Below are 15184 nucleotides of genomic sequence, written 5' to 3' on the forward strand. Positions count from 1 at the left end.
ACTGATCCCAGCGTGTGGCTGCAGGGGGCGCTGCTGCTCAGCAACAGTTGTTCACTTAACGATTCTGAATCTAAATTAATTTTACTTTCCTGTGGAGTTTTTATCAAAACCTTGAAAAGGGCGTCATCAGTTTTAAGCTAATCTTAATTGGTCCCTGGCTCTCTGAGGTCACGCCCACCACTCTTCTTCTCGCTGTGTCGTTTTATCGTTTGAATCAAACTTCCAGAGACTGAAGATTCAAACCTGACACGCCGCTGCTCTGAAGAAGAAGAAGATGATGATGATGATGATGATGATGATGATGATGATGATGATGATGATGATGATGATGATGATGATGATGATGATGATGATGATGATGATGATGATGATGATGATGATGATGACGATGATGGCCTCAGTGATGATGACAGTGACGTTCTGTTCAGAGAGCGTGGTTTCCTATCAGGGATCCCAGGAGATGCAGGGGATTGTGGGAGATGGAGTCCTGGCCACAGTCAGAAGAGACAGAACTTCTTCTTCATGTCGTTCCTCTTCCACAGAGACAGGCAGTCGAAGTCGTCGATGGACATCCCGAAGACACTGAAGAACTCCTCCTGAGAGAGGTGGCGCTGCAGCAGCCAGAGACACACAACTGTCAATGAAACACAACACTTCCTTCAGGTGTTTCACATTAAAAGTCTACATGGAAAAAGAGGTGGTGGAGGGCTTTTATTGTGACAGTTTCTACCTCCAGTCTGGTTCTGTCCACACCAGGAGGCGGTTTGCTTCGTCCTCGCTGAGTCACCACCAGCGTCTCGTACGGGTAGACCTGCAGACATCAGGCAGTGTGTTAGTGAAACTGTTTACAGACTCATGTTGTGTAGTTAGTGTTTGTCGTGTCGAGCAGCAGGTTGTCGCCTCTGACTCGTTGGGAACATTCAGGCGAGGGGCGGAGCCTGTAGAGCAGCAGGAGGCAGGACATGACGTATAAACTCTGCTTTGGAAAGATCAGTGTTATTGAAGGAAAAGCTCCAGAAATTGTCCAGAGACATTTGTTCTCACACACAGAACCTGCAGAACATGTGAGGAACATGAGAGGAACATGTGAGGAACATGTGAGGAACATGTGAGGAACATGAGAGGAACATGTGAGGAACATGAGAGGAACATGAGAGGAACATGTGAGGAACATGTGAGGAACATGAGAGGAACATGTGAGGAACATGAGAGGAACATGAGAGGAACATGTGAGGAACATGTGAGGAACATGTCTGTGGTTCAGATCAGTCTGAAAACAGCAGTTAAAGACTGTGAACAGTATTATACAGTAATGTATTTCACTCTGAAATGTCATGATTAAAAACCCACCTGCTGCTCCAACATGCTGGGGAGAGAGTTCCCTCTGTCCATCCTGGAGTCTCCGTTCTGCAGCGAACACACGAGCAGCCACTGAAGGTTTCTATTCACAGGATTATTCTCTTTCCTTTTTATGGTTGTTCCGAATGTTAATAAATGAGGAGTAACTTTATTTTCTGTGTAAAGTTTCATTGGACTATATAATTTATTGAATAACTCATTTTAAATACATCAACATAAAAACTAATAAAAACAATTTAATGAAAATGAATCTTTTTATCAATGAAATATATGAAAACAGTCAGACTTTACCTGGAGACCTGCACAGACAGAAAGAGTTAAAGAAATATCAATCGTTAGCCGACAGATCATAGATGAACATGATGCAGGTTTAAAGACTTTTTCAATAATATCACATTTTTAAGCAGTTAAATTAAAATAAAATTTAAATTATTCAGATGAATGCCTTTACATGGAAAGTATATAAATAAGAAAGATAACAGTGACCAGACTCAATACAAATAATGATGTAGAATAATAGTTTGATCTAAAATGATTTTAGTCACTCTACCTGCAGGAGGTTTGTGGGAGGAGCTGAACTCTGTGGACTGAAGCTGAGGACAAACACAAACATGGTCAAGGCCCCGTCACGCGTCTCTGCTCTGATTGGACGGCTGAGCGTTACTCACCCTGGAGAGGCCGGCCTTAGAGGCGTCTGGGGAACAAGCCGACCTGGAGGCGTTTGACCCTGGAGAAGAGGAGGAGGAGGAAGAAGAAAAGAGAGAAGTCACAGGTCATCCAGGACTCGTTCACCCCCCCTCCCCTCCTCCCTGACTTACTTCCTCTTTCTTCCCTTCTTCCACCTCCCTCCTCCCTTCTTACTGCTCATTCCCCTCCTCCCTCAGGTTTACTTCCTACTTCCTCCTCCCTCCCCTCCATCCTTCCTTCCTGCTCTTTCTTTTCTCCTTCCTGTGATCTGATCTTGATGATAAATAACATGGAAATAAATATTTGATAAAAATGATTGTCTGCACCTATTCTGACCACTAGGTGTCCCCAGAGAGCTGATGTGTGTGTGCGTGTCTGTGTGTGTGTGCGTGTGTGTGTGTGTGTGTGTGTGTGTGTGTGTGTGTGTGTGTGTGTGTGTGTGTGTGTGTGTGTGTGTGTGTGTGTGTGTGTGTGTGCTTGTACCAGTGTTTTGGCTGCGGTCCGGCAGGGAGCGAGTTTTCCTCCTCAGAGGAGTTGAAGATTTGTCCAGCTCCTCCTTTAGGATGATTTTACCAAGATTAGACTGAATCTGACAGAGAGAGAGAGAGAGAGAGAGAGAGAGAGAGAGAGAGAGAGAGAGAGAGAGAAAATATTTGTTATCCATTTATCCGAATTCAGATTTTTTTGCGTCTTCATCTTTCGTTCAGTCCGTTTCCGTCGGAGCTGATGAGGATCATCTTTACCTTGTTGAGTTCTTGTTTCTGAAGAATTCTGAGTCCCCCCAGTTCATCATCCTGCTCCTCATCCTCCTCTTCATCTTCATCCCTCTGCTCCTTCCTCCTCCACTCCTTCTCTAGAGGAGGTGAGGAAACAACGATAGAGAGGAGAGGAGCAGAAGTGAGGAGGAGAGAAACAAGGAGAAGAGTTAGATTGATGCAGGATTGAAAGAGTGTGTGTGTGTGTGTGTGTGTGTGTGTGTGTGTGTGTGTGTGTGTGTGTGTGTGTGTGTGTGGTTGTACCTATCACAGCCATGGAGGGGGGGCAGGGCCAGTAGTCGGTCTCGATCTTGGACGGCAGGTTGGGGTCTGGAGGTTGAGCTGCTGGAAACTTTGACGACTCGATGATCAGATCCTCAATCTGTTTCCCCTGAGGGACGACAGAGGACGACACGTCTGCACACACACACACACACAGACACACACACAGACACACACACACACACACACACACACACACACACACACACACACACACACACACACACACACACAGTGTCATATGTAAATCTAAGTGAAGTGAAAATGCTGAAACCTCTTTGAACGTCAGTGAAACAAACCTTGTTTGTAGTTCGGAGGCTTCTTATAGATGTTGGAACCATTTTCTAAATAAAAGAACATTTTAAAATTAAATTCTTATAAATTCTAAATTTGGATTTTTTTCATGTGTAAATAAATAAAATAAAAATAAGTCATTAACGATTATAGTATTTTTCAGGTTCTTTAATTTTATAGATTTTAATAAACAGTCGTTACCAGGCCTGTGGAAGTGCAGCACGGAGCTCCTGGTGCCAGAGGAGTGTGTGTTCAGTGTGTGTGGTGTGGGTGGTGTGGGCGGTGTGGGGGGTGTGTGTGCGCTGTCTGTTCTGCTGGTCGGGACGGTGGAACCGGGAGAGGAACCTCCAGGGGAACGGTTCTCCAGCCAATCCTTGGGCAGGCTCTGGACACAGAGAGGAGGATGGGGTCAGAGGGCAGCAACACACACACACTTTATGATATTAAATCTTATTTGATTCGTGTAAACCATTGTATGTGTGTGTGTGTGTGTGTGTGTGTGTGTGTGTGTGTGTGTGTGTGTGTGTGTGTGTGTGTGTGGAACATCACAGTGTAAACAGGAAGTGGGGGGTCTAACCTCTGGGGAGGGAGGAGGGGAGATGGAGCGAGGAGACAAAGACCTCTGCAGGACGAGAGACCAAAAAATACTTTAAAAACATTAAAGTTAGAAACAGACTCAGAAAACCAGGAAAACACTTTGTTAATTTTAGTCAATAATAATAATGTTATTAATTATTGATGTATAATCTCAAAGCAGCTCTTCCCTCTTACCTTATCTTACCTTACCTTGTCTTATCTTATCTTAAAAACTGTTTGTTTAGTTGTGATCTGTATCAACAGCATTTGTAACTTAGGACAATATTTTAAACTTTATTATAAATAACAACATATAAAAAGAAATGACAAATCGATCCAAATATAACTGGAAAAAACACAATGAAGATATTATTATGTAAAACATAAAATAAAAGTAACACAAAAGTGTGTTTTGTTCTGTTTTTTTGTTTTTGTCACAATAATCGTGGCAGCTTCACAGCGTGTGTGAGTGTGTACATCACCCACACACACACACACACACACACACACACACACACACACACACACACACACACACACACACACACACACACACACACACACACACACACACACACACACACACACACACACACTTCACCTCTAGTGGACTGTAGCTGTACTGCGACTGGTAGATCATCAGGTCTGGTCGCTCGATGTCCAGAATGGCTTTGTCTCTCGGCAACGCCGCCAAGTCCTTGTAGCCGATAACCCCATCCTCCACTCGGGCCTGGGGGGGGGGGGATTAAAGATTACTGCCTCAAGATTAATCTGAAGGAAAATATAACCTGTGTGTGTGTGTGTGTTTGTGTGTGGTTGTGTGTGTGTGTCTCACCACGATGGCGGCAGCAGGGGATCCTGGGATGCCGGAGCCTCTCAGCGACAACACGCTTCCTGGGGACGTCTGAGCCAGCTGCTGCTCACACACACACACACACACACACACACACACACACACACACACACACACACACACACACACACACACACACACACACACACACACACACACACACACACACACACACACACACACACACACACAGGTCAGAGAGGTTATGAGGGTTTACAGAAAGTCACAGATGAAGAGTTTGTTTGTCACCATTTTGTTTTTCCAAACCTTTATTTAAAAGACAAAAAGTTCAGAGCAGCTCAGTGTGAGGTCACATGTGATCGTCAGAAGTGAAAGTGAAGTAAGTGTGATGTTGGTTATGATCGTGCTGTGATCAGCACTCAACACACATTTATCTTTCTGTTCCAAACACACACACGTCAGGAGAAAATGTCACAAACTGAATTTACCTTGGGCATCATCCTGACTGCTGATTGGTCCGTTTCTAAAAGAAGAACATACACAAGATATCATTGGTTATAGAGTATCTGTACAAATGTATAAAGTATATTATAGCAGATTTAAGTACAGTTAGATTGAGAGTAAAAAAACTTACTAGAAACAGACACACAACCTCAGATGCAATATGCACATGAACAGTAGGGGCAGTGTCGGGCAGACGGAAGACGAGCCAATAAATAGAAAATGTTGTGTTTGTACGATCAGATGATTGTGTGAATGTAAACAGTCGACACAACTGTGTGTTCACGTCTCTGCTGCAGAGACGGTTCCACATTGTCTGAGGTGAGAGGACGACACAAAGGGATTATTCCAGAGAGCACAGCTTTGTCCAACACACACACACACACACACAAACACACACACAAACACACAAACACACACACACACACACACACACACACACAGGTCAGGGTAACATGCGGTCAGTGACGGGAAAAGACTGCTCGTGTCAAAGCAGTGTGTGTGTGTGTGTGTGTGTGTGTGTGTGTGTGTGTGTGTGTGTGTGTGTGTGTGTGTGTGTGTGTGTGTGTGTGTGTGTTTGTGTGTTTGTATGTGTGTGTGTGTGTGTGTGTGTTACCTCAGGGAGAATAGGGGATCATGTCTGTATCTGTTCGTCTTCAGCACCTGGACACAAACGTTAAAAACAAGTTGTGATGAATGAACCATAAACTGCTGATGAAGCAGAAAGGATTCAGTTTATTTTCAGTTTTTCTTTTCACAAACACAGATTGTGATTTTAAAGTTTATTCCAGTGACTCAGGAGCTGGACTTCACACGATGGAGCATCTTTCAGAGTTTCTGCTTCAGACTGTCTCTGCTGTATTGATCTCTGGTGTCACTGACTCTGAATAATTGATACGCTGGTTCGTGGTCGACTGAACGCTTCGCTCTGATTTCTGACGTCCTCAAACATCCGTCCTTCACAAACCTCTGTTCTGGTTTATGATTCTAAACATCCATCATATCTGAAGGAAATCCAAGAGACCAGATCTGCATCACTGGAAATCTGTCATTTTCCTTCGGTACAAACTCCGGCTTCACTCAAACCCACGTAAGTTTATTTTAGATACGAGTGACGATAAAGTTTCCAAAAACTGTCCAAAAGGAACTTTGGAGAAATGTGTCCGATATAATCAACAATTCAGTTCAGCATCATCATCACTACCATCTGACATCAGACATCTCCACACAGAGAAGCAGTACCAGCCTTCACCAGAGAGGTCAGTGTGATCCGTGTGTTCAATAATGAACCATCATGTTTCAGCTCTGACACGTTGTGATAATGAAAAGATGATTATAGATGTAAAGATGTTATTAGCATCAACAATTCATATGATAATAATATTTGTAGCTCTGGAGTCAGAGTCAATAATCTCATTGAGTACTTTAACGAATCAGGTTTCATCTCTTTAAACAAAGATTCACTCAGTGAAGAGATTCTCTCAGATTAGACCTGAAACCGAAAGGAAGGAAACAAATCTACAAAGTGAAGGCGGATTCAGAAAATGAGCAGAAAGTCTTTAAATCTGAAAAACTCACACGTTCACGTTCACAGGAGAAAGTTCAGAGTCTTCAGAGAAACACATGAATGTGATCTTCAGGTGAAGCTGCTGTTTAACACCAGCTCGTTATCAGAAGCAATGTGAATGGACTCCTGAAGAAGGAGTCGTCCTTGTGTCTCCTCGTCTCTCGTCTCACACTGAAGCTCTGAGTCCCCCCCCACGTTCAGGGAGTCAACACTGTTGCTAAGCGACGACGCTGGTGAAAGACAAACTGCAGGAATCAGACGAACGTGTTTCTGTCGGAGGAATGTGACGTTTGCATTTGGCTCAATGAGAAACTGCTTCCTGGTTATAAAAACTTCAGATAATAGTTATTCTTAATAAACTGATGTTATTGAAATGTATCTTTTTGTTATAACATAATTTTTGACGTCTGTGTTTGAGATTTAAATATCCCCAGGGTTGCACAGTGTGATTGACAGCTGGGACCGTCCAATGGGACAGGTGGCAGGTGCAGTGTCCTTCAGCTCTCAGTCAGGCTCCACCCCCACTTCTCCAAATATGGTTATCTCTGGTTTCAGATAACCAAGATGGCGCTGAACAAAATGTATAACAAATTATTGATATTACTGATTTGTTTCGGACATTAACATTAAATGTTCTTTACGTCTTCAATCAGCTAAACTTTTAAAAGCAACTTCACTTTTTTAAGGTGATTGTCCTGATTCTTGTTCACCAAGCAGATCTGCCGCTGAGAGTCTGGTCAGGTTGCTAGGTAACCGCACCCAGCCGTCCAATCAGCTGGCAGAAATGTGCTAGAGACAAAGAGATGGATGCTGCACTGAAGAAGACCTCCAACCGTCGGACCACCCCGACTCTGCAGGTCACCAGTAACTGTCCGTCACATTGTCTCAACACAACACGCTCACAGTGCAGCGGTCAGGTAAACCCCACCCGGCTGCAGCGCCTGGGAGGATAATACAAGCTTCCACTGCCCCCCCCCCACCGGCTCAGCTGTAAATCAGCGATGTTGAAAATTAGTTTTTATTGGTGACTCTAACTTTGTCCACAGCAGTTGGCAATTTCCTACATTTCCCAGAATTCCTGTCAACGACCCAGAGTGAAGAGGGAGCTGCTGGTTGTGTGTCGGAGGAGAGAGTCACACAACAAACTGAAACACAAACTATGTGTTCAGTTCAGAGAAAAATCTAATGAAATGTTATTTTTGACTTCAAAATAAAGTCACAGCATTAATGTTTATATGAATATTAACCAGTAAACCAGCGAGTGGACCACAGGGTTAGGGTTAAAATAAAACCACCAGGTTTTTAAAATAAAAAAACAAACGAACAAATGATTATTCTAAATAAATCTATTTATCCACATCTACCGAAACTCAGATCAACTGAATAAATATGTGAATAAAACTAAAAACCAATAAATAACTCCGTCTCTAGGACGAGTCGTCTGAGTTTCTCTCTGCGTTCGGACGAAAACACGTAAATTATCTTGTTTCACTGCGGAGGTCGTTAGTTCAGGTCACTGCATTCTCACACACACACAGAAAACACAAAGACGGCTCCGGAGAATCTGCAGTCGTTAGATTTATTACACACACACACACACACACACACACACACACACACACACAAACTTCAACAACAGACTTCAAATGAGGTTTCAGTCTAAATATGTTTTCTAATCTGTGAAGTTTTGCTCAAACTAAGTGAATCAGCAGAACTGAGACAGTTTTCCAGTAAAGATTAATTTATCAGTAAATATTTTATGGTTCAGTCACAGCAGCTGGTTAAACGTGTGGTAAACTAACTAAAAAGTTTGTTGGGGAAGGCCCAGTGATCTGACTTAGAACAAAGAGTCGTAAAACCTTAGACTCGCTTCAGGAGACCCCTTACATTTAAAAATCCAGCATGGGGCCCTTATCTCCATGTGGCAGCAGGTCACTTCCTGGGTCCCCACTGTAAGCCCGCCCCTGGGGGCCAAATCCTGACAACTCAATTGGCTGGAGGGCCACACTGACCCCTGACCCCTCCTCCCAGGGGGAGTCACCTGGAACATGACTTAAAAAGGCTGTGCTCCCAGAAACCTTTCTCTTTTTCTCCGATGCTGATGTGACAACGAGACCCCCCCCCGGGGTCTCACTAGTTAACCCAGCAACTTAAGGAGGCAATAAGACATTTATTTGAATTCATTTCATTTTATTCTTTCATCTTAGTCGACGTTTTTATTTTGAAAAAGACTTTTCCTGTTTAACTCGGAAAGATCAAACAGGAAATTGCTCGCTGGACGATCTCAGACTGTTTCATTTTTCCCCACGGACTTTACTTTTGTTTTTCCAACGATCTACCAACGGCTTCAAACCAGCCGTCCCCTGCAGAAGCGCGAGATTCATTCCGCTGAGGAGCACGAGCTCCACATCCCTGAAGAAGAAGGACGACGTTCATCCCGTCACGGAGCACGAGAAAATCCGCTCCTTGTCCGGTCCAGCGGCCGAGCTCCGGAGCTCCGCTCGTGAGAGAGACCACGTGATTCACTGGCCCCCGACACATTCGCGCCGAGGCGCAGACACACCGCGAGGGTGGTACAGTAAGAGACTTGATTATCTGGGCAGATGTTAGTTTTAATACGTAGCGTATTGATTTAATACTTGAGTGTATTTTGTTGATGGAACCTCCGTGTTCCATTGTTTTAGCCGGCCACTACTCCGAGCCGCTACTTCCGGTTTCCGGTTTGATGGCAATGTTTTTGTGTTACAGTAAATAGGGCCGCGAGAAGCGCCTCCGCCCGCACTGTTAACGTCTGTGTGAGTCTGCAATGATTTCACCGATCAGAACCTCGGCCCACAACGTTCGCTTGAGGGCTGAGGGGTGAATCACTGTTAATCTATCTCTGGCGTGTTTTTAAGAGCTTCTTTGAACTCTCCTTACACGTTTTCTCTCTCTCTCTCTCTCTCTCTCCTTCTAAACCGACCTATACACACTTCCGATCTGTATTTATAATACAGGTCATGTCACATAGTTAAATCTATGCTTAGAGAGGCTGAACACATCTGGAAACCATTCGGCCCCCAAAGCCAAGCAGAGATAAGAATTCTCTTTGTCTGAAATTTCCTTTGTGTAATTCATGTGACGACCACCAGTGTGCGCTCCGGCCACATGGTGTCATTAACATAGACTCCATCTTGAATAACGCAAGTTAACCCACCATTTTGAGTCTATTATTGCCACGCCTCCGCTCTCTCTCTCCTCCCATCCTGGCTCTAAATTCATAACGGCTCCGCCATCTTGTTTTGTAGTCAATCCGCCATTTTGAGAGTTTTTAGGCCTTGATTCCACGAATCATGATCGGCCTCCATCTTAGATGTGATGTCACTACGTGACTGCGTCATCGCCACGCCCCTTCTTTTTCTCTCTCTCTCGCACACACACACACACACACACACACACACACACACACACACACACACACACACACACACATTGATAGACACAGACAGATACACACACACAGAGACACATAGATGGGCCAGAGGTTACATGCGTGTTCTAAATTGTGATAAGCTGCTGTTATTTATCATTATGAGACTGATAATTATAGCTTGACATCGTTGGTCCCTGGAAACCAGGGTGGTGCCCCCCTTTCTCAATTATTAATATAGATAGTATTATTCTTAAATTGATAATTTTATTGTTTTTGACTCATTATTTTCATTATTCTTGGTTGATAACCTTATCATTGTTAATTGATAGCTTGTACTTTCTAATTGATAATTCCTATTTTCTCATTAGTGGTTTTATTGTTATTTGATTACTGATCATCTTCAATTAATAATTTAATTATTTTTTATAGATAATTTTTATTATTTTAATAATCATATTTCATGATTATTAATAATTAGCCAACGTCAAGTCTACTCCTATTGCACAACAAGTTGTAGAATCTAACTTTTACAAACATCAAATCATTTATTTTATTTAGAAAGACTCCTGCATGCTCCTCCTCCTCCTCCTCCTCCTCCTCCTCCTCCTCCTCCTCCTCTCCTCCTCCTCCTCCTCCTCCTCCTCCTCCTCCTCCCAATGTTTAGACTCAGGTGAAACACGTCTGAAGCTGTAAGTGGGTCAGAGAACTGCTGAGTCACTGCTTCACCCCCACAGCTGATGATTCACTTTCTCACTGTTACTAATCTTACATAATTTCCAGTATTCATGAGTTTCTTTTATCCACCTCATTGATTTTATTGTATTTCCTAATGTTGGGGCCTGAACGTAAACTGTAAACAAAGATGTACGACTTGTGTGTGTGTGTGTGTGTGTGTGTGTGTGTGTGTGAGTGTGTGTGTGTGTGTGTGTGTGTGTGTGTGTGTGTGTGAGTGTGTGTGTGTGTGTGTGTGTGTGTGTTTGCGTTGGCAGGCTCTTATCTCAGCTCGCAGGATGTGACCACACCCAGACCGAAGCTAACGGCTGCTGTCATTGGCCGACACGTACAACATCACATCGTCTGCGTAACATCTTTGACTAGTTTGTTGTGATGTTTCCTTCTTTCCTTCCCTCCTTTCCTTTACAACGTCCTCCTTCCTTCCTACAACCTCATCCTTTCCTTCCTCTTGTCGTCTGTCCTCTCCTGCTTCCTCCTTTCCTTTGCTTAACCATTTTTTTCTTACTTTGTCGTTTCCTTCTCCTCTCTCCTACCTCCTCACTTCTTTGTATATCTCCCACGCCCCCGTCTGTCTCCTCCTTTCCTTAGCTCACTATGTCCTTCCATCCTTAACTCTCTTCTTTCCTCCTTTCCTTGCTGAGCCCCCTTATTTTCCTTTCTGTTTTCCGTCTCCTCTTATCTTCTTCCTTTGCTTCTTCCTTTCTATGCCTGCGTTTCCTTCCTTCCCTTCCTCCCTTTCTTGCTGGCCATATTTCTTTCATCCTACCTCCTACCACCTCCATTCTTCCCTTCCCTCGATTTCCTTCCCTCCCTATTCCCTCATCCCTTCTCTCTTTCTCTGCCACAGTACAGATACCGTGTTTCTGTTGTCATGACGACAGCAGGGATTTCATCGATGCTCCAAAATGCCAGCTGCGGACGGAGGACCCCCATCGTCGTCATGACAACAGAAACACGGGTGATGCTTCCCTGACAAAACCTGAAGTTCCTGCTGCCGATTCATGAAGTTCTTCTCTCCTTCTCCTCTATATTCCTTCCTCATCCCTCCTTCTCTCCTTCTCCTCTATATTCCTTCCTCATCCCTCCTTCTCTCCTTCTCCTCTATATTCCTTCCTCATCCCTCCTTCCATCCTTACTCCACTTGTCTTTGCTTCCTCGTTTTCCTTCACTCTACACTTCTTCTGTACATCCTCCTCCCTTCCATACTTCTTTCCTTTCCTTTTCTTGTTTCTGTAGTCCTTCTATCCTTCTACCGATTCCTTGCTTACCCTTTCCTTTCCTCCCTCTTTACCACACACACTTTTCTTTTTTCTTTCTTCTTCCACCTTTCCTTTTCTGCCTCCTTACTTTCTTCCCGCTTTCTTTTCCTTTGTCCTTCCCTAAAATGTCTTCCTCTCCAAACTGTCTTCTCCTTATTTCCTTCTCTATCTGCAGCCTTCCTTTCCTTCATCCCTCTTTCCTTCTCTATCTGCAGCCCTCCTTTCCTTCATCCCTCTTTCCTTCTCTATATGCAGCCCTCCTTTCCTTCATCCCTCTTTCCTTCTCTATCTGCAGCCCTCCTTTCCTTCATCCCTCTTTCCTTCTCTATCTGCAGCCCTCCTTTCCTTCATCCCTCTTTCCTTCTCTATCTGCAGCCTTCCTTTCCTTCACCCTTCTTCCTTCTCTATCTGCAGCCTTCCTTTCCTTCATCCCTCTTTCCTTCTCTATCTGCAGCCTTCCTTTCCTTCATCCCTCTTTCCTTCTCTATCTGCAGCCTTCCTTTCCTTCATCCCTCTTTCCTTCTCTATCTGCAGCCTTCCTTTCCTTCATCCCTCTTTCCTTCTCTATCTGCAGCCCTCCTTTCCTTCATCCCTCTTTCCTTCTCTATCTGCAGCCCTCCTTTCCTTCATCCCTCTTTCCTTCTCTATCTGCAGCCTTCCTTTCCTTCATCCCTCTTTCCTTCTCTATCTGCAGCCCTCCTTTCCTTCATCCCTCTTTCCTTCTCTATCTGCAGCCTTCCTTTCCTTCACCCTTCTTCCTTCTCTATCTGCAGCCTTCCTTTCCTTCATCCCTCTTTCCTTCTCTATCTGCAGCCTTCCTTTCCTTCATCCCTCTTTCCTTCTCTATCTGCAGCCTTCCTTTCCTTCATCCCTCTTTCCTTCTCTATCTGCAGCCTTCCTTTCCTTCATCTATTTCTTTGTCTAAAACCTTTCATCAGTAAAATGATGTAAAAACTCATTATTCTTTTGCAGATGACACACAGTTGTATATCACCGACTGCCCCTCTCACTTCAATTGTCGGACTCCACAAATAAAAGTTGTTTTCAGAGCTGAGCTCCAGGTCAGATCCAGAGAATCGTCTCCGGGTTTAGGTGAGAGGTGGAGCAGCCGGGTGCAGCAGACACAGACAGGAAGTGACCTGTTACCTCAGAGGTCATGTGATCATGTTTACTGCTGACAGACTTTCTGCAGACTTTACACACGGAGGTCAGTGTCTCCCTCAGACAGTCGTGTTCTCACATCCACCTCCTCTGGAGAAAGTGCAGGTCTGAAAGCAGCTTTAGTGACAATGAATCAGACGTTCTCTCATCTGACAGATCATCGGATTCTTTTCTTCTGCAGTCACACAAATGTTTTATGTTTGAATGCTGACAGATGACAGAGGAGAGAGGAGAGAGGAGAGAGGAAGCTGCTGAATGAAGCTCGTCCATCTGTCATATCAGCAACTTAAAATCCCTGCAGTGGACGGCAGCCTGAACGCCTGCAGCCAAAACAACACAGTGCAGCCCCACCTCCTCCAGCAGCAGCTCCACCGCTGGCTGAGCCCATGGCCTCATTCCTGCAGCATCAACACCCCCGGCCCCCCCGGCCCCCTGCTGTACACAGAGATAAGAGCCGAGGCCTCCGTCTGCCGCAGTCACACACTGGATCTGATCCGCAACAGTTTTTAAAAGAACATTCTGCTGTTTCCAACCTGAGGATTCAACAGCTGCAACACAACATGAGCCGTCACAACAGAAACAAACCGATCTGCGACCTCTGAAGGATCCCACCCTGAGGGTCGTGACCTCTGAAGGATCCCACCCTGAGGGTCGTGACCTCTGAAGGATCCCACCCTGAGGGTCCTGATCTCTGAAGGATCCCACCCTGAGGGTCGTGACCTCTGAAGGATCCCACCCTGAGGGTCGTGACCTCTGAAGGATCCCACCCTGAGGGTCGTGACCTCTGAAGGAGCCCACACTGAGGGTCGTGACCTCTGAAGGAGCTCAACCTGAGGGTCGCGACCTCTGAAGGATCCCACCCTGAGGGTCGTGACCTCTGAAGGATCCCACCCTGAGGGTCGTGACCTCTGAAGGATCCCACCCTGAGGGTCGTGACCTCTGAAGGATCCCACCCTGAGGGTCGTGACCTCTGAAGGATCCCAACCTGAGGGTCGTGACCTCTGAAGGAGCCCAACCTGAGGGTTGCGACCTCCAAAGGAGCCCAACCTGAGGGTCCTGACCTCTGAAGGATCCCACCCTGAGGGTCGTGACCTCTGAAGGATCCCACCCTGAGGGTCGTGACCTCTGAAGGATCCCACCCTGAGGGTCGTGACCTCTGAAGGAGCCCACACTGAGGGTCGTGACCTCTGAAGGAGCTCAACCTGAGGGTCGCGACCTCTGAAGGATCCCACCCTGAGGGTCGTGACCTCTGAAGGATCCCACCCTGAGGGTCGTGATCTCTGAAGGATCCCAACCTGAGGGTCGTGACCTCTGAAGGAGCCCAACCTGAGGGTTGCGACCTCCAAAGGAGCCCAACCTGAGGGTCCTGACCTCTGAAGGATCCCACCCTGAGGGTCGCGACCTCTGAAGGATCCCACCCTGAGGGTCGTGACCTCTGAAGGATCCCACCCTTAGGGTCGCGACCTCTGAAGGATCCCACCCTGAGGGTCCTGACCTCTGAAGGAGCCCAACCTGAGGTCGTGATCTCTGAAGGATCCCACCCTGAGGGTCGTGACCTCTGAAGGATCCCAACCTGAGGGCGTCGCATGATGACTCTGAAGTGTCATGAGATGAAGAACAGGAGAGAAAAACTTAAAAAAACCGATTTCTTCAACTCGAAGTTTAACTGTTAATCATTGTTGACACGACTTGATGCTGAGGAGCCACATTATCAGAATCTGAAGAGGATTTTAGACATGAACTCTAGGAAATATCCTGTGGAGTTTGTGTTTCTCAAGTAAA

General features: G+C 45.4%; 1 protein-coding gene across 2 annotated transcripts in view; it reads right to left on the bottom strand.

The window, feature by feature from the left end:
* Positions 1 to 341: 341 nt before the first annotated feature.
* The window catches only part of LOC133001839 (dematin-like), a 19987-nt gene continuing 5144 nt past the window's right edge, over positions 342 to 15184 (bottom strand). The window contains exons 2-17 of one of the 2 annotated variants that reach the window (XM_061071541.1): positions 5885 to 5931; positions 5256 to 5290; positions 4789 to 4869; positions 4555 to 4683; positions 3955 to 3999; positions 3579 to 3762; positions 3383 to 3427; positions 3066 to 3218; positions 2790 to 2899; positions 2530 to 2635; positions 2028 to 2086; positions 1910 to 1952; positions 1651 to 1658; positions 1351 to 1407; positions 731 to 811; positions 427 to 611 (exon numbers count right to left, since the gene is read on the bottom strand). In XM_061071541.1, the coding sequence (XP_060927524.1) occupies positions 498 to 611; positions 731 to 811; positions 1351 to 1407; positions 1651 to 1658; positions 1910 to 1952; positions 2028 to 2086; positions 2530 to 2635; positions 2790 to 2899; positions 3066 to 3218; positions 3383 to 3427; positions 3579 to 3762; positions 3955 to 3999; positions 4555 to 4683; positions 4789 to 4869; positions 5256 to 5267 (1227 nt within the window). In that variant the 5' untranslated portion in view covers positions 5268 to 5290; positions 5885 to 5931 and the 3' untranslated portion in view covers positions 427 to 497. Of the gene's footprint in view, positions 612 to 730; positions 812 to 1350; positions 1408 to 1650; positions 1659 to 1909; positions 1953 to 2027; positions 2087 to 2529; positions 2636 to 2789; positions 2900 to 3065; positions 3219 to 3382; positions 3428 to 3578; positions 3763 to 3954; positions 4000 to 4554; positions 4684 to 4788; positions 4870 to 5255; positions 5291 to 5884; positions 5932 to 15184 lie in introns of both variants that reach the window. The other variant, XM_061071540.1, reaches the window with a different exon arrangement.

Source organism: Limanda limanda, chromosome 5, assembly GCF_963576545.1.
Source record: "Limanda limanda chromosome 5, fLimLim1.1, whole genome shotgun sequence".
In the NCBI taxonomy this organism is placed as follows: Eukaryota; Metazoa; Chordata; class Actinopteri; order Pleuronectiformes; family Pleuronectidae; genus Limanda; species Limanda limanda.